Source organism: Mastigoproctus giganteus, chromosome 5 (genome assembly GCF_048544385.1).
Source record: "Mastigoproctus giganteus isolate SK-2022 chromosome 5, ASM4854438v1, whole genome shotgun sequence".
NCBI classification, from domain to species: domain Eukaryota; kingdom Metazoa; phylum Arthropoda; class Arachnida; order Uropygi; family Thelyphonidae; genus Mastigoproctus; species Mastigoproctus giganteus.
This window is the reverse complement of record NC_143579.1, coordinates 189,639,994-189,663,918: the sequence shown is the minus strand read 5'-3', so window position 1 is coordinate 189,663,918 and position 23,925 is coordinate 189,639,994. Positions and strand designations below refer to the sequence as shown.

General features: G+C 36.2%; 1 protein-coding gene across 6 annotated transcripts in view; it reads right to left on the bottom strand.

Moving 5' to 3' along the window:
* Positions 1 to 23,925, bottom strand: part of LOC150085949 (CUE domain-containing protein 1-like) — a 153,257-nt gene that overhangs the window by 50,762 nt on the left and 78,570 nt on the right. For 5 of the 6 annotated variants that reach the window (XM_090373605.1, XM_090373603.1, XM_090373608.1 and 2 more), the window contains exon 4: positions 22,459 to 22,605. In XM_090373605.1, coding sequence (XP_090229731.1) covers positions 22,459 to 22,605 — 147 coding nt within the window. The remainder of the gene's footprint in view (positions 1 to 22,458; positions 22,606 to 23,925) is intronic. The other variant, XM_090373604.1, reaches the window with a different exon arrangement.

Sequence of the window (23,925 nt, the reverse complement as noted above, 5' to 3'; positions counted from 1 at the left end):
TGATAAAACCCAAGAAACCTATAGGGAAAAAGAAATCCAAAGAAGAAAAAATTAGTCAAGAAATACTTATGATGAACCGAAGACGACAAATGAAGAACAAGATAAACACTGACAAAGAGAAAATTGAGTATACTGAGTTTTGCAAAGCCATTAGAAAGAGACTCAGAGAGGACATAAGAAGATTTAACACAAGAAAAGTAGAACAAGCATTAAGGGAAAACGAAGGACTTAAATCAGCAGCCATGAGCAGTAATACAGAAAGACAAATGATACTGAAACTGAAGAATAGCGATGGTGTACTTATAAATAGCAGAGAAGGCATAATTCAAATAGCAGAAGATACTATAGAGAATTATACAAGGAGTGAGGGAATGATGCCAGCAGTGGGGAAGATGGATCGCAAATTAGCAACACATACGACATACCCGATATTCTTCCTGTGAGGTAGAACATGCATGAGTAGAGCATGAAGAATCAGAAAGCCCTGGGGGAAGATGAAGATACTGTAGAGTTGTTAAAATTGGGAGGAAGAGACATATCACAAAAACTGGCAAAGGCTCTTCACAAGGTGCATTAGAAAAGATGTGACACCTAAGCATTGGAATAATGCAATCATAGTTTTGCTGCATAAGAAAGGAGATAAATCAGAAATTGGAAATTATAGACCAATTAGCTTGTTATCCCACACCTACAAGTTGTTCACAAGGATCATTACTAACAGATTAGAAAGAATACTTGATGAGAATCAACCGAAAGAACAAGCTGGCTTTAGGACAGGATTCTGAACTGTGGATCACCTTCACATAATATCACAGCTAATGGAGAAAGCAAATGAATTAAAACACCATTATGCCTAGCACTTGTGGATAATGAAAAGGCATTTGACTCCTTGCAGCATAAGGCAATGTTTCGGGCACTGGAAAGACAAGGCAATGATACCCCATATATTATGATTTTGAAGAAAATATATGAGAACGCTACCTCCTTTATTAGAATAGCCAAAGATAGTAGCAAATTTAAAATTGAGAAAGGAGTTCAAGGAGACAAAATATCTCCAAAGTTGTTTAGTGCTGCCCTTGAGGATGCTTTCAGAAGATTAGACTGGTCGCAGAAAGGAGTCAATGTGAATGGAGAGTACCAAAACCATTTACGATCTGCCAATGACATTGTGTGTCATAAATCACAATCCCAAAGAATTAGAGGAAAATCTTAATCAGTTATGCACAGTTAATAAGGATTTTGGACTAAAGATGAATATGGCTAAAACAAAAGTAATGATGAACAAGTATGCCACGGAAAGGGACATAATGATTGAAAGAGCAGTAATTGAAAAGGTGGAGTCATATACTTATCTAGGACAAGTCATTAGCTAAAATAATGATAAATGGTTGGAAGTCAAGAGAAGAATAAATTTTGGATGTATAGCATTCAGGAAATATAGTCACATACTGAAGAGCAATCCCAGTTTGTCTGAAACGTAAAATAATGAATCAATGTATACTCCCCACCATGACTTATGGAAGTGAAACTTGGGCACTCACCAAAAGAATGGAATAGAAGCTGAGAACTAAACAGCGAAGAATGGAATGAATTATATTTCGATAATCAGACTGTTAGATAAGAAGAGAAACACATGGATTAGGCAGAAAACTCAAGTAAAGGCCATTCATATCAAAACTAAAGAACTAAAATGGTCTTGGGCAGGACATGATGACAGATGGACTAAGAAAATAACAGAATTGTACCCAACAGGAGCTAGAAGAAAACCTGGAAGACAACGGTAGAGATGGATAATGAAATTCATGAGTTTGTGGTTAGTAAATGGATGGCCATTGCACAAAAGAGAAGGCACTGGAAAGTTGCTGGAGAGGCCTTCATCCTGCAGTGGATTGCAAATGGCTGATGATGAACTAATTTTTTAATTTTAAGCTCCATTAGTGAGAGAAATAGAGTGGGTGGAAGGACATTACATTTTCCTATCTGGTGCCATTTGCAATTTATGTTTTATAATTATATTTTAAACCTACTCGTTGAGCTCTTTCCAATGGTGTATAATAAGCTATAGGTTGTTGACAACACTTTTGTCCCCCTATTTGTCAGACAAATTTTTGTCAACAATGATCAAGCATTATGTTGGCCCACATGATATACAAACCCATGCAAAATTTCTTTCTTTGGCAATTCTTTACTTTTTATTTGAGTTTACTTTATTGTTTATTATTACTTATATTTTGTAGTTTACAATAGTATACATATGTAAATTAAGCAGATGCCGTTATAGAATTTTTAGTGCTAACCCCTGGGGGTTCACAAACCACTGGTTGGGAATCTCTGCTATAGAGGATAATGAGTTTCATTGCAACACATGCACAGGAAGGATAGGCAGAAAGATAGCAGAGATGAAGAATTTATGTTTCTGATCAAAGGCTGTGGGAATATCATAAGATTATATCTTGATTTGGAAAACTACCAAGAACACCGAGTCTTTGTGGTGAAAGATTATTAATGCCAAAATAAAGTTGAGAATGGTGGCATTATACAAACCTCATGATAGAATTTGGATACTGTCATTAATTGTCAATTCAAGTTACATAAAGTCTATATTAGCATTAGCAAGGGCACATGATGCAAGAAAGCAAGCCCCCCCCCCCACTCCAAATGTTTGTCTAGTTCTGCTTTGAATCTGTTTAAGCTATCAACTTGTACAAGGACAGATGGAAGTTTGTTCCAGCAATCAACCACCCGCTAGCTAAAGGCAAACTTCCACACATCTATTCTACAACTGTTTCCTCAATTTGAATTTATGCCCTCTCAGACAATTATTCTGAGCAAGAGGAAAAATCCCATCAGCATTGAGCATGCTCAAACCATTCAAGGCATTATACACTTCAATCAGATCACCTCACAGGTGCCTAGTGTCCAGACACTATAATTTGCAAACCTTAAGCCTTTCTTCCTAAGAGCAACCCTTTGTTCCATTCACTAATCTTGTTTCCCATCTCTGTACTCATTCCAACAGCTCTACATCCTTCTTAAAATGAGGCCTCCAGACCTGTATACAGTACTCAAGGTGTGGCCTGATCATTGCTTAATATAAATGAATAATCACCTCCTTATCCCTGCTAGAAAAATTCCTCTTTATCATTGACAAGAAACCATAAGCTACTCTTGCAGACCATCTGCACTGCTCAGAAAACTTTATATCTGCCTGCACAATTACCCCCAAGTCTTTAACTCTACCACTGTCAGCATAGTACCACACAGTTGATATATTACTCTGGTGGTTACTGCTTCCCATATGCAGTACTTTACATTTATCAGTGTTAAACTTCAGTTGCCACCTCTCAGCCCACCTGCTCAACTTTTCTAGATCCTGTTGCAGCAGCGTACTGTCATTAAGAACCCAACCAACCTTCATATCGTCTGCAAACTTGGACACTAAGCCTGATATACCATCATCAATATCATTAATGAATACAGAAAACAACAATGGACCCTGAGGGATTCTACTAATAACATTAGTCCACAAAGAGCAGTGTCCATTCATTACCACTCTGTCTTCTCCCACTCAACCATCCCTTTATCCATAGCAGAAATTTGCCTGCCTCCAATGCTACACTGCTCCAATTTGTGCAGTAGTCTTCCGTATGCAACAGTATCAAAAGCCTTTCTAGATCCAAATATATGATATAACAATTATTCTTTGCATCAAGTTCCTTTGTGACTAAATCATAGTATCCAATTGGTAAGACAAGACTTCCCTTTAACAAACCCATGCTGTGTCCGAGCTATAACTGAAGTCTTTTCTAGATGATCCTGCAATGCTTCTTTAACCAGTGCCCCCATTAATTTCCCTGGAACAGAAGTTAAACTAACAGGTCTGTAATTACCTGTGTCTCCCTTTGATTCTCCTTTGTGGATTGAGTTGATATGTTAATCAAAATTCGAACATTTCCAGTCCATGGGTACCTCTCCCCTGATTGTAAGGAAGTTCTCATAATTATGGCTAAGGGTTTGCTTACTTTCTTTGCTGCCTCCTTTAATATAACTCGATAGATTCCATCCACCCAGGTGCCTTTCTTATGTTTATCTTCAACAATTTCTCCTCCACTTTACTCTCAGTTAGTACAAGATTATCTAGCTTACTGCCAGAGTTAATACACCTCTGGCATTCTCCTCCCTGAATAACTCCACATGTGTGAATGTAGATGCAAAATATTCATTTAGTTTGTTAGCTACCTGAGCAGGATCATCAACAGTTGAACCATCGATATCAAGTGGATCAATCTGATTCATCCCCTTCCTTCTAGAGTTTACATAAGTAAAGAACTCTTGGCTGTTTTTCTTTGCATCCTTTGCCAAAGATTTCTCATAATCTGCCTGTGCCTGCCTAATCTTCTATGTGACTTGGTTATAGACCAGCTTATATCTATCATAGGCTTCTGTGTCACCTGTTAATTTATATGTATCCTATGCATTTTCTTCTCTGCCACGTCTGATTAGTTCATCTGACATCCATTTAGGCTTAAATCTTTAACAATATTTCTTAGTTGGTATGAAAAGCCTAGTAGCTTCCAAGATTATTTCTTTGAATGCTTCCCATTTTGAATTTGCTGTTGTTAACATCATCAGTTGGTCCCACCGTATAGAATTTAAATACTGTCTCAGACCACTGTAGTCACCTTTACGAAAGCAAAAACCCTTCCCTTTACCCCTGATGGCAGTTACCTCTTTGAGTAAATGCCACTTCAGCACACTGTGATTACTGCCACCTAGTGGTTCCTTTATCTACAGATTCTTAATGCATGATGAATCACTACTGATAATCATATCAAGGGTAGTATTCCCTTTAGTTGCCTCTCAAACATGCTGCTGTAGAAAACAATCATCCAATAAATTCATAAAAGCCTTGCTAGTGTGTGAGTTACCAACCCACAAATTCCAGTCAATCTCTGGGAAATTAAAATCCCCCATTATAATACACTTTGATTTACTAGCCCACTTTATTTCTCTGCACAATTGCTCATTATACTCATCAGATTCATTAGGCCTATAACACAAACCTACTTTCATTTTTCCTTTCCCAGCGTTTATGTCACACCAAACAGACTCAACATTGCATTGTCCACCAACATCAATTGGATGCACTTCCTTATATTTTATGTTTCTTAACTAACAGCATAATCCCTCCTCCCTTCCTGTCCTGTCTATCCTTTCTTACACATTGTACTCCCCAAATTCCAATTCTGCACTGCTTATGTCTGTGTGACACCATGTCTGTGATATACCAACAATATCTGCATTTGATGTCTTGACTAGCACTTCAAGCTCATCAAATTTATTAACTATACTCCTAGTACTGGTGTACATGCACCTGTTTCTAATCTTAGTTACCCTAACACAACTCATGTATTTACTTGTTCCACTGTGACTTCTAGCAGTCCTGGAAATTCCCATTGCTTTCCTTTCCAAGCTGCTGCTCAATTGAATTTCAATAGAAGCAGTGCAAGAGTCACTTTCACCTCTGCCAACAGCTACTGTTAATCTATTAGTCCGTGTATCCCCCCAAACTAGCAGTTTTCCGACCCACCTAACACTGCCTCGATAGCATCAGCAAATATTCTTGCACCCTTCCTATTTAAGTTTAAGTGTATCCCTTCCCATCCATGTAGAAGCGGTCTCTCCTGTTAACAAGCACAGACCAGATTGAGAAAAATCCTACCCCTTGAGCATTGCACAATCTCTCCAGGGCCGAATTGATCGACAAGGCTTTCATCATATACTCCCTCCTATCGTGTCTGGGCAGAATTGCAGAAGACACTTCCAAATTCAACCGTAACTCATGGCTTTTTTTCAACATTGACCTGTACTATGTGCAATTTGAATGGACAAGTGAGTCTGTGTACCTCATTCTGGCAGATCAACTCACTACTTACAGACTGCTGTGTGATAAGATTTTTTTTTTTTTTTTAATTCTGACTTTGTACTGTACAAATATATATGCCAGGGTAATAACAAAAAATGTGATAACAGAGGAACTGGTATAATAAGGAGAAAAACAACTGGCAGCACAAGGCCATTGACATTTTACCTGCAGTTGTTTTTCTTCTTACTATCAGTTATGCCTGAGCATGGTGTTAAAGTGGATGAAGATAAATGAGATTTCACTAGGTAAGGACAACAGTTTTATTTTAAAGAAAGGAGACTATTGTAGACTAAGATGCTTGTTGGATTACCAATTTTGATGAAATACACAAGAGGGAACGTGCATTTCATTAAGATTATTACTATATTTAATACCACTCATATACCATGTGAAATTAATAATATAGTTTATTAAGCTATTTGCATAAGCTACTATACATTAAGCTTTAAGTTTAGTTTACATTTTTTACTTTAAATTAAGTTTAGGTGAATAAGTTAATAAACTATATTATTAATTTCATGTGGTATATGAATGGTATGAAATGCAGTAATAATCTTAATGGAAAACAACCACAATGTCCTTCCCGGACTATAAAATGCATTTCATTTCACTTTTCCCCATTCAGACTCTTGAGCTACCTTATTAGCAAAACAAAATACAAATATGTTAAACTTTTAAAATGAAATTTTGCCAATTATGAACAATTATACACCACCCATGGCAGTACTGTGAGAAAGCCAAAAGTTTCCAGACTGGGGCAGTAAAATTAATTTAGACACATCACATGTAGGCATTGTTCCCTTCAAAGTAGACCCCACCAGAGCTTATACATCGATCCCAGAACCTCTCCCACTGTGTGAAGCATCTGTGGAACTCTTGTTTTGTGAAGCTGTCCAACAATTTCTGTGATTCAGCTTCTTGAATCTCCATAATGTCTTTGAATCTTCATCCTTTTAATTGAATTTTCATTTTGGGGAATAGGAAGCAGTTACAGAAGGCCAGGCAAGAGAATAGGGAGGGTAAGTGTGAAGTGTGTTTAGGGGTCTAATGGCACCAGGGGTTCCCCCCTCTCCGTGTAGTATACATTGTCTTGTGTTACAGTACACTGTAAAGTGCCAGAGATTTAAAAGTGTATGGATATTGTAAAGTGTAGTGTCATGTGCCGTTGTTAACAGGGAGGGTATAGGTATATTTGGGTCTAACGGCTCCTGGGATTTCTCCCATCTCCGCGTATGTACACTGTATCGGACAAGCCAGGGATTTAAAAGTATATGGGTCATGTGGTGTATAGCATGCTGTGCCTTGTTCATCCGGCCTGTTAGCTGCTGGGCCCCTAATGGGACCCGACGTTACCATACCTCGCCACGGGGAAGCCAGCCGGATGTTACCTATATAGTATGGGATTTCAGTGGCCAGAACCTAAAAAAAGTGCTGCTCGTGGTTAAATTAGTAGCGTTTGTTGTTAAAATAATTTAGAAGCTTGCAAGGGGCTATACGCTGAAATTATATTTTCTATATGCCTAAATGGGCCGAGCAAGAAATTTTGATGTAATTAAATTTGGATGCGTAGGGCTGAAAATGCTGTGAAAGTCAACAGTAAAGGGGGTGTAAAGACTGGAGGAAAGAAAAGGAAGTAAGGGGCCGATAGAGAGGATGGCCTGTGATTGCAGTGGAGCAGGCCTGTGCTCCACCAGAGGGAAGAGATTTGGGGAAGGGGAGGAGTGGGGGGCAAAGTCCCCTCTCCCCATGGGAGAGGAAAGAAAGCACTGTTCAAGAGAGAAACAGTGTATGTTGAGTCAAATGACCACCTTGGATGTCCTTTAGTCCAGGTGCCCAACAGGGCAAGATGCTTCTGGTCTTCTGTGGTGTCTTTGACCAAGTTCAGTCACAGTCTTAGTTGTGTTTCCATTACTCTGGGCCATTGAGGGATGGCTGTTGTCTTGTGATTGATATTGTCCTATTCATGGATTTGTGAACTTTTGGGATACCTCCACTCGAGGGGAGGGTCTGTTGTCTTGTGAACAGATTTTGCGCAAAAAGTGTGAAGGCTTTGTAGGTCTCTTCCTCTTGCAGAACGATGTCCTCTGGTTTCAAAGAAGCGAGTGAATCTTGTTGTATAGTTCACATCTGAGGTCCTCGTAGTGGTCACACTCTTAGACCAGGTGCTCCCAGAACTCCTCCTGTCCACAGGAGCACCGCAGAGTAGCTGAGATTGCAAAGTCATATAGCCTCTTTCTAAATGAGCCATGTCTGGTCAATAGGTAGGTGGTTTGGAGTCCAGGCAAAAACCAGGCTGGGGTGAGTGGATAAACTTGTCCGACATCTGGTATAAACTTCTTAGCCTTTGTTATTGAGGGTCTAGTGATTTTGCCATAGTGATTTCATGTGTTGTAAAATCTGTCTGTTCTCCATAGTTTTGGAGTTTGCTGGGTCTGTGGTGAATCCTATATGGGAGACTATTTTTCCTTTGGAATGTTGATACAGCAACCCCCAGCACGCAATCTCCAAGTCCAGGGGAAGGCATCCCACCAGGACCTGGAGCACGTGGGTGCTCACAGTGCAGCAAGCTCTTGTCGTTATGAGTAATATCGATCAGTGTGTCATCTCCAGTTTTCTCTTGCTGACAGCTGTGCAAGTCTTTGTGTACTAGGCCCCAGCTGCATAGGCTAGTGCTGGGATAAAGAATGCCTTATAGAGGATGCCAAGGACCCTCTTCTTCAGGCCCCAGTCTTTCCTAGTGACTCTGGCCAGTAGCTTCGCATATCTCCTAAGGTTTCTATCAAGTATCACTCCGAGGTATTTTATTTCTGTTAGCAACTTTATGGTTTTTCCCGTTTATCTTAATCTGTGGAGGTCTTCTAGGGTCAAGGAATCCTTTGAGAAGTATTGAACTTGTTTTATCTGAGGAGATAGTAAGGAGATTTGCATTAGCCTAATTTTGCAAGTCCATAGCCCGGTTTGCTATGGTCTCCAGTTGTGCCCGGCTGTCAGCCTGCAGCATCAGAACCAGGTCATCCGCATATGCCTCAGTTTTAACATTTGGAATATCCAAATTAAGGAACTCATCAAGGACCAGGTTCCACAAGAGCGGCCCCAGGATAGAACCCTGAGGGCAGCCCCTATGGACCGGCCTAGAAACAGAGGAGTATGGAGTGGTAACAGTGATTCGCCTGTTTTCAAGATAGGATTTGAGGAATCAATATAAGTCTCCTGTGATATGAGCCGGGGATATGAGACCAATTGCATTTTGTTATTAGCTAAAAACTTCTGAACTGACGAAGTCATGTGGACTGGTGCATTCTCACGAGTGAATGAGCCATTTTCTCCTGGCATCCTCCCTCAAACACCTTAGGACCACCCAATGTAAACTGGTGATTTAGAGCAGGGGTTGTGACCCCAAAGGGGGGGGGGGGATCACAAGCCATTTTTGCTAGTTCAACAATTATTTTCCTCATTCTCTCAGTCCTTGACTACGCTGTAGTGGAATAGTCACTCCAACAATTATGCAAACAAAACATTTAGGTGAATATTTGAAAAGATATCTGGAACAGTTTTTAACTTAGTGTTTCTGTGTGCAATTATGTCAGCCTCATTTTGTACAACTGTGTGGGATGAGTCATTGATAGGATCCAAGACGTTAAATTTTTGCAATAAAAATTCTAAGAGACACTGTATATTTTCACACTGAATTTCATGCAGTCAGTCCTTAGCATTGGTTGTGCTTTTCGCCTTGGTCGGTAAACATATCTGATTTTATTGTAAGTAAATTCCCTAGTGGTTTTTCCTATTACTTACCTTTGTGACTTGGATTTTCTAGTGTGGTGTGAATTGAGTGTAAAGCGAGAAACAAACTGATAGTTGTTGTTATTTGGTTTTTAGGAGCATTAGCAACTAAGGCCATATTGCTCCGGGGATATGCGGTGGTCATTCGCTGTGCTGACCTTTCCGCATCCTCCGTATTTGGTGGTCACGGGCTCGAACCCCGGTCTAATCAAGAAGCGTGTGCTACGCACTGCCACTCCTGCCCACCTGGCAACGGAGGCACCTACACAAACAAACTGATAGATGTTAATAGCAAATTACATTGTGTTCTAAGTAATACGTGTCCCAAAATTGACGAGTTGTGTTTAAAAGATAAACTTCTTTAACCTATACAATGGACCCCTGCTTTATGATTGGTTCACTGTATGATCAAATCACTCTACAACGGACTCTCCATAAAATATTGTTCACTATACAATATGTAGTAAGTGATGGTCATTGTGATCACATTTGTGAATTGAATTTTAATTCTATTAAATGGCAATTCTAATAAGTTAAAATAGGAGGAATATTATCCACAGGCTATAAAAGTAAAGCACAGATTTACACTTTATCACCTTAACAATTAACAAAATTAAATGATACATGAAAATCAGAAGAATATTTTCCACAGCAAAATAAAAATAAATTTATGCTTACATACATAGCTTAATTAATATTGTAATGAGCACACTAAATGATATTTCTGTTCACTGGCATTTTGTATGGGGGGGGTGTTGAAAAATTTAAAACACCAAAAAAGATAAGCAATCAATAACAAATAGCACAGCACACACAAATTGCAACTAACACATTTTTTGTGTTGTGTTTATTTGATATAAATTTACTGTATTGCATTCGTGTATGTAAAACAATAAGCACAAGTGAAATAAGGAGTAACAAGTTTACAAAGCCTAAAAAATAGGAATACAAAGAAGATTCTGAAAATTTATTTGTTTTTTTATGTGACTGAAGATTTCATTCACATTTCATCATTAATAATAATGTACAACAGGCAGAATCCCAGCTATCAGTGTTATTGCAAATGCAATAAGATCACATTTACTACCCATTTATAACAGATTGCACTACAGAAAAGCCCAATAAACTGAAAACTGCAAATTTTTTTTTTATGGTGGTCGTGACCTACAGAAATGTGCTTTAGAAAAATATAACAAAGGCATTCAAAAATTGATTGTTATAATCGAACATATGATAAAGATAGTGTAGTACATTTTAATGATTTCAATAGGTTTTTTGAAATTTGATTCTATAAAGCTGCTGATTCTACTAACCAGTGATCATGTTAACTGGTGCCTACTACAAAACAAAATACATCACCAACACATTTACAAATGCTGCTATTGGCTGAGAAGAAGGACCAGGTGGTCTGTTTGGAGACAATCATAAGCCCATTGTAAAGTGAAAGTCTCCAAACAGACCACCTGGTCCTTCTTCTCAGCCAATAGCAGCATTTGTAAATGTGTTGGTGATGTATTTTGTTTTTGCATCCTTTAGTTGAAGTGATTTTTTGTGTTGTGTTAATTTGACATAAATTTACTGTATTGCATTCTTGTATGTAAAACATTGTGTAAAAGAAAAGAGATAAATAGCTTAGTTATACAGCAAAAATTTCAACTTCCCAGGGCTTGGAATGAGTTACCAAAAAACAATGTGTTATTGGGTTCACATGATACAATGGTGTCTCTGGAACAGATTAATATCATAAAGCGGGGATACACTTATATCTGCAATTTTAAAAATACAGTCAAACTTCCCTATAACAAACTCTATAATTCCAGTGAGAAATTTTGTTATACAGAGATATCTTTTTATTGGGAATTGTTATCTAGTTAATTAATGAAAACGAACCCACATTTATTTTTAATTGAATTGATGATGTATTATTTCAAATACATCATCAGCCATTTTCAATCTGTAGGATGAAGGCCTCTCCAGCAACTTCTGTTTTGTGCAATGGCTATCCATTTACTACCCATGAACTCCTGAATTTCATCAGTCCATCTCCATTGTTGTCTTCGAGGTTTCCTTTTAGCCTCCTCTTGGTACCATTCTGTTATTATCTTAGTCCATCTGTCATCATGTCTTCGAGCTGTGTCCATTTCGAGCTATGTTTTAATAAGAATGTCCTTTATTTGTGTTTGCTGCCTAACCCATGTTTCTCTTCTTATCTAACAGGCTGATTCCTAATATAATTCATTCCATTCTTTATTGTGTAGTTTTCAGCTTCTCTTCCATTCTTTTGGTGAGTGCCCAAGTTTCACTTCCATAAGTTATAGTGGGGGTATACATTGGTTCATTATTTTACATTTCAGACAAATTGGCATATTGCTCCTCAAGTATGTGACTATTTCCTGAATGCTATCCAAACATGAAATGTATCCTTCTCTTGACTTTCCGCCATTTATCATTATTACAGCTAATGACTTCTCCTAGATAAGTGTATAGTGTGTTTAGGGTCCAATAGCACCAGGGGGAAACCCCTGGTGCCATCTGCTTTTCAAGAGAAGTATCCACCTTTTCAGTTTCTTCTCCTTCAATGATTATATCCCTTTCTGTAGCATACTTGTTCATCATTACTTCTGTTTTTGCCATATTCATCTTTAGTCTGAAATCCTTACTAATTTGGCATAACTAATTAAGATTTTCCTCTAATTCTTTGGGATCATGGCTTACGATCACAATGTCATCTGCAAATTGTAAATGGTTTAGATACTCTCCGTTCACATTGACTCCTTTCTGCAACCAGTCTAATCTTCTGAAATATTCCTCAAGGGCAGCAGTAAACAACTTTGGGGCTATTGTGTCTTCTTGTCAATTTGAAATTGCTACTATATTTGTCTAGTCTAATAAAGGACGTAACATTCTCGTATATTTTCTTCAATATCATAATGTATGGGGTATCTATGCCTGGTCTTTCCAGTGCCCAAAACATTGCCTTATGCTGCATGGAGTCAAATACCTTTTCATAATCCACAAATGTCAGGTATAATGGGTTTTATATTCATTTGCTTTCTCCATTATTTGATATTATGTGAAGAATCCTGTCCTAAAGCCAGCTTGCTCTTTTTGTTGATTCTTATCAAGTATTCTTTCTAATCTGTTAGTAATGAACAACTTGTAGATGTGGGACAAGCTAATTTGTCTATAATTTCCAATTTCTGATTTATCTCCTTTCTTATGCAACAAAATTATGATTGCATTATTCCACTCCTTAGGTGTCACGGCTTTCCTAATGTATTTTGTGAAGAGCCTTGCCAGTTTCTGTGTCATATCTCTTCCTCCCAATTTTAACAATTCTACAGTAACTTCATCTTCACCCGGGGCTTTCTGATTCTTCATTTTCTTTGATGCATGTTCTGTCTCATCAGAAAGGATATTGGGTATGTGGTATGTGTTGCTAATTTGTGATCCACCTTCCCCACTGCTGGCATTATTTCCTCACTCCTTATATAATTCTTTATAGTAGTTTTCTGATATTTAGCATTAGTAGAGGCATTTGATGCAAGAAAGCAAGCTTATGCAGCATCAGCCAAAAAAAAAAAAAAAACCCACTTCCACTTCACCCCTCTGTTTGTTCAAAATACCTGTCCAGCTGAGCCTTAAACTTATTTAGGCTATCAACCTCCACCACAAGGGATGGAAGTCTGTTCCACCAACCAACCACCCGCTGGCTAAAGGCAAATTTCCGCACGTCTATCCTACATCTGTCTTTCCTCAATTTGAATTTATGCCCTCTCAGGTGATTTTTCTGAGCTAGAGGAAGAATCCCATCAGCATTGAGCATGCTTAAACCATTCAAGGCTTTATACACCTCTATCAGATCACCTCGGTGGTGCCTAGTCTCCACTTTATAAGTAAACCATCACTATTCTTCAGTTTCAGTATCATTTGTCTTTCTGTATTACTGCTCATGGCTGCTGATTTAAGTCCTTTGTTTTCCCTTAATGCTTGTTCTACTTTTCTTGTGTTAAATCTTCTTATGTCCTCTCTGAGTCTCTTTCTAATTGCTTTGCATAACTCAGTATACTCAATTTTCTCCTTGTCGGGGTTTATCTTGCTCTTCATTTGTCATCTTAAGTTCCAGTACATACTTTCTCCTCTTCTGTTATCTCAAAGACCTTCATATTATTTTCTAGTCAGTTTTTTTCCTTTCTTTTCTTACATCTATATCAAGTGTGCATCTTACCATTCTGTGATCACTTCCAACATTTACCTTGTTCAGGATGGTAACATCATTCACAATATATCTTTGGTTAGTGAGGATGACGTATATTTCATTAGTTGTTAATCCATTTGGGATTTTCCATGTCCACTTTCTGTTCACTCTTTTCTTGAAAAATGTGTTCATTACTGACATTCCTCAAGATTCTGCAAATTCCACAAGTCTTTCACCAATTCCAAAATTTTCTGTAGTTTCCCTTTCTGCACTGTTTTGTCTCTTATTTCTTCAACCTCTTCATCATCTTGGCTCGATGTTGGTGCATAAATCATTATAACCTTTAGTTTGTACCTCTTATAAATCCTTAGAAGCAGTCTTCACACTTTGGTGATGTACTTTTGAATTCCAAAATGTTGTGTTTTGTATCTTTATGGACTAGAAAGCCAACTCCACCTTTGCTTTTTTTACTGTTTCCATTATCATTAGTGTACAGCAGATTTCCACTTGATAAACTTATAAATTATTCATTTCTTCTTGTTTCAGCCAAACCAATGACATTCTAATCCACATTTTCTAATTCCTTCTCTAGTTCTAATATCCTATCTTCACTGATGAGTGATTTTATGTTGAACAGGCCAAGTTCAGTTTCCATGCATGTCAGCCTGGCCGTACCCAGAGATTCTTTGCATCCTCTGCTTCCACTCTGATCCTCTTGCTGCTATAAGAGGGGGAGTGAAAGCCACTGGGGACTGAGGGACATTTGCTTCATCGTGTTGTCATGTGCTGAAAGGTTTGGTCTTTTCCCTTCATGCTAACCAGGTGTCTTGAAGAGAACCACTCTACACGTTTGCTGCCACCAAAGTGATTTAACAGGGCTCACCATCGAGAAGGTATACATGAGTGGATTTTAGGGAGGCAGACCAACCAGGCCTCTCCTAAATCTTCTAAAATAGAAAGGTATTGGATCCATCAGTGTTTTAGACTGAGTGTCTGATAATAAACAGAATGCCCTTTCCCCTCCAAGCCCCAATTTCAAAAACATACTTATTTAAATTACATGTTTAAACAATTTTTGCAGGTATTACAAATTTTTTTAAAAAAACAGTAATTTTCATTTGCACAAGTACAATTAAAAAATTGTCTTGATTCTCAAAGAAAACATATTTATTCAGAGCATTAAAAACATTATCAGGAACATTTTCACAAACTGTAGACCCAGACGAACCATTTTAAAAGCATGATCATTTCTTTGCAAGTTGGCTTTTCTATGGGTTGTTCTGATGTATCTTCAGCAATTTCTTCACGATCATGGTCACATCTAATGCTGTTCAGCAGTATTTCATGTTCATTTGGATGTTCTGTTGTAGCCAGATCCTGATCTACATTAATGTAAACATCCAGTGTTATATGATTTTTGATGTTTCCAGACAAGTCTAATAATGTCCAAAAGTTTGTCAATTGTGAAAGGGTTAGTTCATCTTGTTCGTCCAGTTGTCGTTCAACTTCTGTTCAATGCAAATCCCACTTTTGAAAAACAATTCTTAATATTCACTGACATCATTTGTCCAAAAGTTTGCCAGTTCAGAGATGCAGTCTCTAAGATTTATTGTAACTTCCAAGTTTCTGTTTTCTTGTAATGCAATGATAATCTTCATTAATATTCTCTTTTGATAATGAAATTAAAAATTTTTAATAATGTCTTGGTCCACTGGCTTGAGCTTTGACATTACATTTGGTGGTAAAAGCAATAATTTCACTTTTAAGTTTGGCAGAAATACTAGCAGGATGTGCCAGACAGTCGTCAGGAATCAACACTATTTTTCTTTTGTTATATGCTTGTCTAGTTTTAATATCAAATCTTCGAAAATATGTCATCCATGCTTTTTTATTAAAGGTGTAGTCAACTTCCAATGATTTTGTGCCTCTGAAACATCTTGGGTTTTTGAATTCCCAATGACTAAGTCTTAATTTTTCACTTCCTGTCATATTGGCTCCAATTAGCACAGTGATTCTTTATTTGCTTTTTTTTCTGCCAAAACATTTTTCATTCTTAAAAGCAAATGTTCTATTAGGTAAACACTTATATATAAAGAATAAACCTATTTTGTCAGCATTAAAAACATCCTTAGGTTCATATTTTTTCAAAATCTTCTTTAAGGTGTAGTTCCTCAAATGTTGCAATCTTCTTCACTTACATCAACACTTTCTCCACAAATAACCTTTTCCACAATTCTGTGGCACTTCTTAAATTTATCTACCCCCCCAGTGCTTGCATTAAATTCTGTATGTCCAAGAGACTGCACAAATTTCAGAGCTTGTTGCTTAATACTGGACCTGATATTGGTATATTCTTTTCAAGTATCATTTGCACGAAGTTTAGAACAGCTTTATCAACATCTTCGTATACACACAACTTAATTTGCTTCCTGTCTGCTGCTCCTCCTCCTATTTCATTTAAAATTAATTCTCGATGTTTTAAAATTGTAGATAAACTGCTTTCAGTATGCTATATTTCTCCACAATATCTTTTTTCTTAACACCCTGGTCAATGTCATGAAGAATCTTGACTTTATCATTAATATTTAAACACTTTGTCTTCAACACTGTTTCCTCAATGGTAAAAATTACTTGGATGTAACAGGTGACTTGCCAAAACATACATTGTGTAGCCACCACAAACTTCACTGGCCATATAATGAATTGTTAGTACGCCTATTCAATGACGTTTGCTTGTCAATTCATCAGTATCATGTGACCTTTTATATCAATAACTTTGAAGAAATATGCAACTTTGTGAATACCTTTTATTCTGCTTTCATTCATAAATACATGAAAGAAAATCTATTGTTAATGTATGCTGTATATTACTTTTCAGAAAAAAAGAAAAAGAAAAGAGCATATAGCCTATATGATTGATAACAAATCATTCTAAAAAAATGAAATTTAAAAAATTTCATGAAAACATCTACTGTGAGTCCAGTTAGATGAAAACTATCATACAATTGACAGGAAAGTCACATGGTACGGTTGAGGTGAGAAGCAAATGTCACTCAGTAGGCATTACTAAAAACCAACTACCAAAGCATTCTATTTATTGTGGCCACAGCATTATAAAGGTCTCCCCGCAGCGAATTTCATTTTCCCCTTAGCCAACATCAATTTACAAATCTAAACTATTTATTGTAAAGTTGATGACCATTTTAAAGGAAACCCATTTGGTTTTATCCCTGTAACAAAAATGAAACAAAGACCCTCACATATGGGCATCAATGGCCACAAGTGTTCACTAAAAGGATGGTTAATTCCAGCTGCTAATGAGCATTTTCAGAAGGAAGGAAGGAGGTCATATTATATTTGAGGGGCTATTTAGCAGTAAATGCTTAAATCTTTATTATAGAGAGACTAACACTTTGCTATATGGGGTTAATTTTACATGTAATTTCATTGTTTTCCAAAAAATTTGTATTATAGTGAGAAATTTGCTAAATAGAAGTTCCCAATAGAGAAGTACAACTGTATATATGTTATTCCAATGTAATAAATAACAAGTAGATATGTCTTAGTAATGATAAACATCTCAAAACATTCATATTTGCATTAAAAATGTTAATCAAGTAATTTCAGTGGTAAAATTTTAGCTTATTATCATAAATTCCCATTTTTGCAGAAATCCATTTTTTGCATTTAAAAAAAAGAAGGGTGGGGGGGTTGTAGCAACCAAACATTCACCCAGAGGGTGTCTCTGATAGATATGTCTGAGAAACACTGAGTTAAAGTTTGTCCAAATGATGAACTCCTGATGAACAGTTACCTCATTGTCAAAGAAAATAATCATCATGCTCTTGATGTTTGATCTGACCTGCCTTACCCTTTTTGGATGTGGAAATGTACTTTTCCACAGAGAGGACTGCAGCTTTGTTTCTGGACCCATGACCATAAATCCAGCTTTCATCCCCTGTTATGATGTTGGAAAGAAGGTGTGTGTGTGTGTGTGTGTGTGTGTGTGTGTGTGTGTGTGTGTGTGTGTGTGTGTGTGTGTGTGTGTGTGTGTGTGTGTGTGTGTGTGTGTGTGTTTTCTTGCACACAGAAAACATATTTTCTGTGTGCAAGACAAAGAAAACATAAAAGATGTTTTCTTTGTCATTTTTGCAAATATCTGCCTCATGTTCAAATTTTCAGTTAAGATGCACAATAGGCATAGACTGCCACAAATATCATTAATGTCTTATGCTATCTATCCATATAGAGGATGATGCACTTTTTACATTGATGGACAACCTGAATGCTCAAAGTCCTCAATAAAAGTTTGTGTTCTACCCATAACATCATCAGCCAATACTTGTTTAAGAATATCATAAATTTCTGAAACTATTTTTACAAGTTTGACAAAATTTGATGCAAATTCACTGTTGCTTAATGTCTGCTGTCTTCAGCTTAAAAAATTGCAAACACACTTCAACACTAACTGCACAAAGGCACAATATCCTTGGCACGTAACTCACCACAATGAATTTGTTCCTCTACACATCCACACTATCAAACACAATGGCATTGCAATACATAAATCTGGTGTGTGTGTGTGGGGGGGGGGGGAGAGGAATTAATTGTAAAGGTTATGAAAGCAAAAATCAGGAAAAATTATTTACAAGGAAAGCACTGCTTTCTTTGCCCATACCCTTGCAGATTACCCATTGGCACTGCTTTCCTTGCTAATGGGTAATCTAACTTTCTTAATTTTCAGAAAAATGCATTTTTGAAATATTTAATTTTTTTCATTAAAAGCTATAATTACATACAAGAGGGTTGCAATCCATTATGATAAAGATGAAATATTAGTGTATTCCAAACAATTAAAAAAAAAAAGCTTTTCCAGAAATTAAAATGAAACTTTAGCACCTGTCAGGCTCTAAACTTTGTAGGGAACTATACTGCAGGGGTAAACATAACTGGATAGGTTTTATTAGACAGACTTCTGATATTGTCATGTCTGAAAACTTCTTCACATGTGAATGTAGATGCAATACATTTATTCAGTTTACTTTACCACAAAGCCATAGATCTAAAATATTTATTTAGTTACTTTATCAGAAATTTGTAAAAAGTCAATATTTTTACTATTCATATCCATCAGAACAATATAGTTCATTCCCTTGCTTCAATTATTATTATTATTATTAGCAAGGAAGCCCAAGGTTTATTCTGCACCAGCCAAAAAAAATTTCCAAGTTACCCTGAGAGAGAGAGAGAAGTAGAAAATAATCACCAAGAAAGAGAAGAATGATGATATCTACCTCAGGACCCTTGGTGTGCCAAGTCCATATTCACCTCCTTCCTGCTGTTTTAAAATAGGAAAACTAGCTCCCGATTTTAAAACAGTGGCAGGGAGGGGGAAATAAACACCCTAATTAACACCAACAATAGTGGGTTAAGCATGTAAATCACTGCCTTCTTCCTCTTCTCCTCGCCGCCATTTTGGAAGGGTGTACCCACAAGTAAATTTTATCCAGAAGTTTTCTTAACACACTTTCATTTTCAGTAGTGAAAAAAAAAGTCAATATTAGCATAAAGAATGTATGCTACATTTCTTGGCACTCTTAGCTTATCATGCCTATCCCCCTCCCCCACAACCACAAGTAACTTTATAGAGACCATTATACTCTTTATTGTAAGATTCTATGGCCCTTTCCACTTTATAATCATCTCATGTATGTTTTTTTATTCTCTACCAATAAGTTCATTAGTTGATCAGCTTCTGTTGAAGCTTCTAAAATTACTTCTCTGAATGCTTCCCATTTTTCAACTGATTCCACTGCAAAGAATTTAAAAAATTTGCAAGATAGTTGTCTTTGTAAAAACAAAAATCCTCTTTTACCCTTGGCAAGAGGTTATTTCTTTGAATAAATCCCACATCAGTTTACTGTGATCACTGCCACCTAATTGTTCCTTCATGCAAAGATTCTTAATACATCATGAACTGATGTATTAAGAATCTTTGCATATAAATTGTAACATCTGTGTAGAAAGAAGTCATCTGACCAATCCAGAATTGTTTTGCTAGTGAGTGAGTGAGTGAGTTACCAACTTATCAACTCCAATCAAAATCTGGAAAGTTAAAATCTTCCATGGTAAGTCATTCTGATTTGCTGAACCATTCATTGCAGTCATTGGACCTATACAAGCTTCTATTTCCAATTTTGTTTACCCAGTGCTTATGTACATCGGCACAATTTATATAAGCATGAATAAAAATTTCTTTTAAACTCAAACCTGTGATCCTTTTAAGTATAAGTCTTTTCATTTTTGTGAGGTTTAGTTCTCTTAAGAATTACAACAATACTTCAGTTATTTTCAGACCACTATGACTTTACTTAAACATACAGATTTAAAATAAAACTACAGCAATAAGCTTTTCTCACTTTGAAATCACTTCTCTCTATGCCACCAGTTGTTTATTTTTAAAAAATATTCCCCCCCCCCCACCCCACCTCCTCTTCATGTATTTTTACCTATGGCAACTGCTGTACATTATAATTCATATTTGTGTTTAAGCTGAACTGGTGCCAACTTTTGTATCAAGATAACTTCCAGAGCTTAATACGTAACAATACTAAAATTGTGCCCAACTGTAACAAGGACATACTAATAGAATTACACTCATTAATAAGGTAAAACATACTTGCTTTTAATTACCAGTCATGATTAACCTTAAACTTTATCATCAACATTATCATTGACGTATGCATCAATCATTACTGTCATAATTAGACCTACTTATAATGGGATAATATTGTTCATTGCTTTGATAATATATTTTTCCACATCAGGAAACCAAGCCAGCAATCCAAGTGCAAAGACAATTTCAGCTTGTTACAACAGAGATTTTCCCAGCAGACTTGCTGTGTACAAATGGTACAGAAATTTCATGCATGCATGCAGAATGTTGTGAAACACATGCAGAAAAAAATAGACAGGCAAACTGTGAGCAACAAAACAGTATGAGGAAGGAAACATTTCTCATAAACCCACAGAAATCAATATGTGCAAGCCATGAACTGAATGTGCTCAATCATCCATCTGGATATGCTACAGAAACATTTTCAACTGACATCTTACCGGTGAAGTGAAGTATTACAAGCAATCACTGAAGAAAATGTTCAGCAAAAAACATTCTACATGGACATAACAGTTTGAAATGAAAGGATATAATGGCTACATGGCTTGAAAATGACCTGCTTGAGGTATTACCATTTTCAGTGATGAATGCAGTCTACATGTCAGTGGTAATATCAACATTCAGTGTTCATGTGGGGGGAAAGCATTTGACTGCTTAGAAACATGTTTGTGCTAGTCCCAAAATTAATGTTTATATGAGCTGACTTCAGAGAAAATTTGTGTGAATTTTTTGCTATTGTAAATCAGTAATGGTAACCATAATGGTTGACTGATTTTCCAGAAGGATGATACCCCTCCCCACTGCCAATAGGAAGTAAGAGCCTGCTCAGTACTTCCCAGGCAGGTGGAGTGGTGATGGGCTCCCATTCATTGGCCTTCAGTCACCAGATTTCATGTTGCTGGATTTCCATTTTTGAAGTTTTGACAGATAGTCTATCAGCAATGTAACTGAAGGTCAGATTCAATGCACAAGTCGTCATGAATCACTACAGAAACCTTGGGAGGAGATTGAATTTCAGCAAGATCTTTGTTGAATAACTAATGGAGTCCATATTGAAAATTTGTAGCCCATCCACATCTTAATTATTTATATATGTTTGGTGATCACATTTCAGAAAGGGTTTGAATCTGCTGGAAAAGATGCAACAAAGGGCAAAAAGATTAGTAACTAACTATTACATTAACATATAGAACTGTTCCTATAGAGAGGGAGAGACGACAGTTTTGTGGTTTGCAGAGTCTAGACATAAGAGGTCTGTGTGAAAATTTTATAAAGATATTTATCATTATTTATTATTGTACATTAATTTGTTTTTATATTTAATTTTTTATGTTCTGTTAACCTGAACTCTGTATCATGTGACATTACTTTGTTGTTGTGTGTTTATCAATAAAATAAAATACATAAGACTTTTAAAGGTTTGAGCAGGCTAAATAATGGAAGTTTTTTTTTTTTTTTTTTATTACAGATGACACACTACAAGAAATAGCTGTAGACTGGACAGAATATTTTCTTTTTCAGATGAATGTCAGTTATACTGTTGACAAATCAGTTTTACCTTTATTCCATTTAGGCTGATGAATAAGCTTGGCTTCCTTATATTATTCTGTCTTTATTAATAGTAATACTCAAAGTACTTAGTCAGATACTTTATCTTTATCTGAACACAAACAAAATGTTTGCCCCAAATGACTATTTCCACTGATGGAACCTAGCTATTAAAGGAAAGTTCTTAAATATAAATCTTTAAACCAACAATGAAGACTGCTAGTTTAGCACATTTTGCATATATAGTACCTTTAGTAGAATATCTATCAAGTGTCACTTAAGAGTACTGAATTTGTAATGAATTGTAAATACTTTAATAATACTTACATTTACCCATGTTTCGCAACTTTTCCCTGAAAGCTGCATCTGTATCTTCTGAAGAGGAAACTTTCTGTGTGTAAGGAAAGGCATCCAGTTCTTCTGGGGGTTCAGTTTCTTCTTCATCTTCTTCCTGAGATGAAACATCTGAAGATGCTATAAGAAGTTATTACACTGTTAAGATAGCATATGAACAAAATAAAATTGATATTATATATATTTCAAATTAATTTCTATATAAGAATTTTGTTTACAAGTACAGTCAAACTTGGCTATAATGAGAATCAAGGGACCAACAAAATTTCCTTGTTATAACCGTTACACGCTATATCGGTGATAATGGAGATGGGGAAACCCCTGGGGCTGTTAAACAATGAACACTTTATATCAGTGATGAGTTAAATTTATCTCCTGTTTTTTTTAAATTCTCAATAACTTCATAAAAAGATAGATTCAAAAAACAAAAGGAATATTAGAGAGAAAAAAAATAATATAAGTATATACCTACATATTATTTGTATTAATATGCTTCTATAAACTACAATACACTTAACATTAAACAATTTATTTGTCTGTAATTTTAAAGCCATACACTTAATACAAAACACAATTTATTTCTCTGTAATTAAAAAAAAAATTCTTTAATAATAAACACAATTTCAATTAGTCTATTTATGAATCTTAAAATTGATGTTTGTCTTAAAGATTTCACTTTGATATTTCTTAAGTTTCCCCTTAAAACACTCAACGTGTTAAGTCTCATTACTTGCCTCAGTTCCTTCAAAAAAATTTACTAAAGTGTCCATTGCATCTTGAGCTTGAGATTGTTGGCACTGATTCTGATTCACTTTCAATTGTCATCACATCGTTGTCTTTACCATCACCATTATTGTCTTTGTTGAGCACAGCAACTACAATGTCACTCTCTGTAGGAAGACCACTAGTTAATAAGTTGTCATCGACTCGTACAAATTCATTGATGTTATCTATATTAAAACCTACAACATTGTTACGTAGCAACCATTCAGATAATGGTAAGTTGTTTTCTTCATCTACAATTGATAATTGTAGATGAAGAAGATGGAAGAAGATTGAAAATTAAATTCAAATTTCATTTGAATTTAATTTCAATTTCTTGAAGCAATTCAATATGGTTGTGGGAGTAAAGTTGTTCCATGCATCATTCAATGAATTTTTGGCATCCAATAAAGGTTCCATTATACAAAAGACCTCTACAAATTGTGATCTGAGGTGTCTAGAGGACGATGCACCTTAATCGTATACTCTGAAGGGGTTTTTTTTTTTTTTTTTTGAGATAGACTCTAAGTTTCTGTTCTTTTTGACTGGTCAGATGTAGAACTAGAAATCTTTTATAAAATCCTTTCAAGCTCTTGATTACACCTATGTTTATTGATTGGGAGGCCAAAACACTAGCTTAATTTTGGATAAATTTTGAATCTGGAGATGTGCAGGACA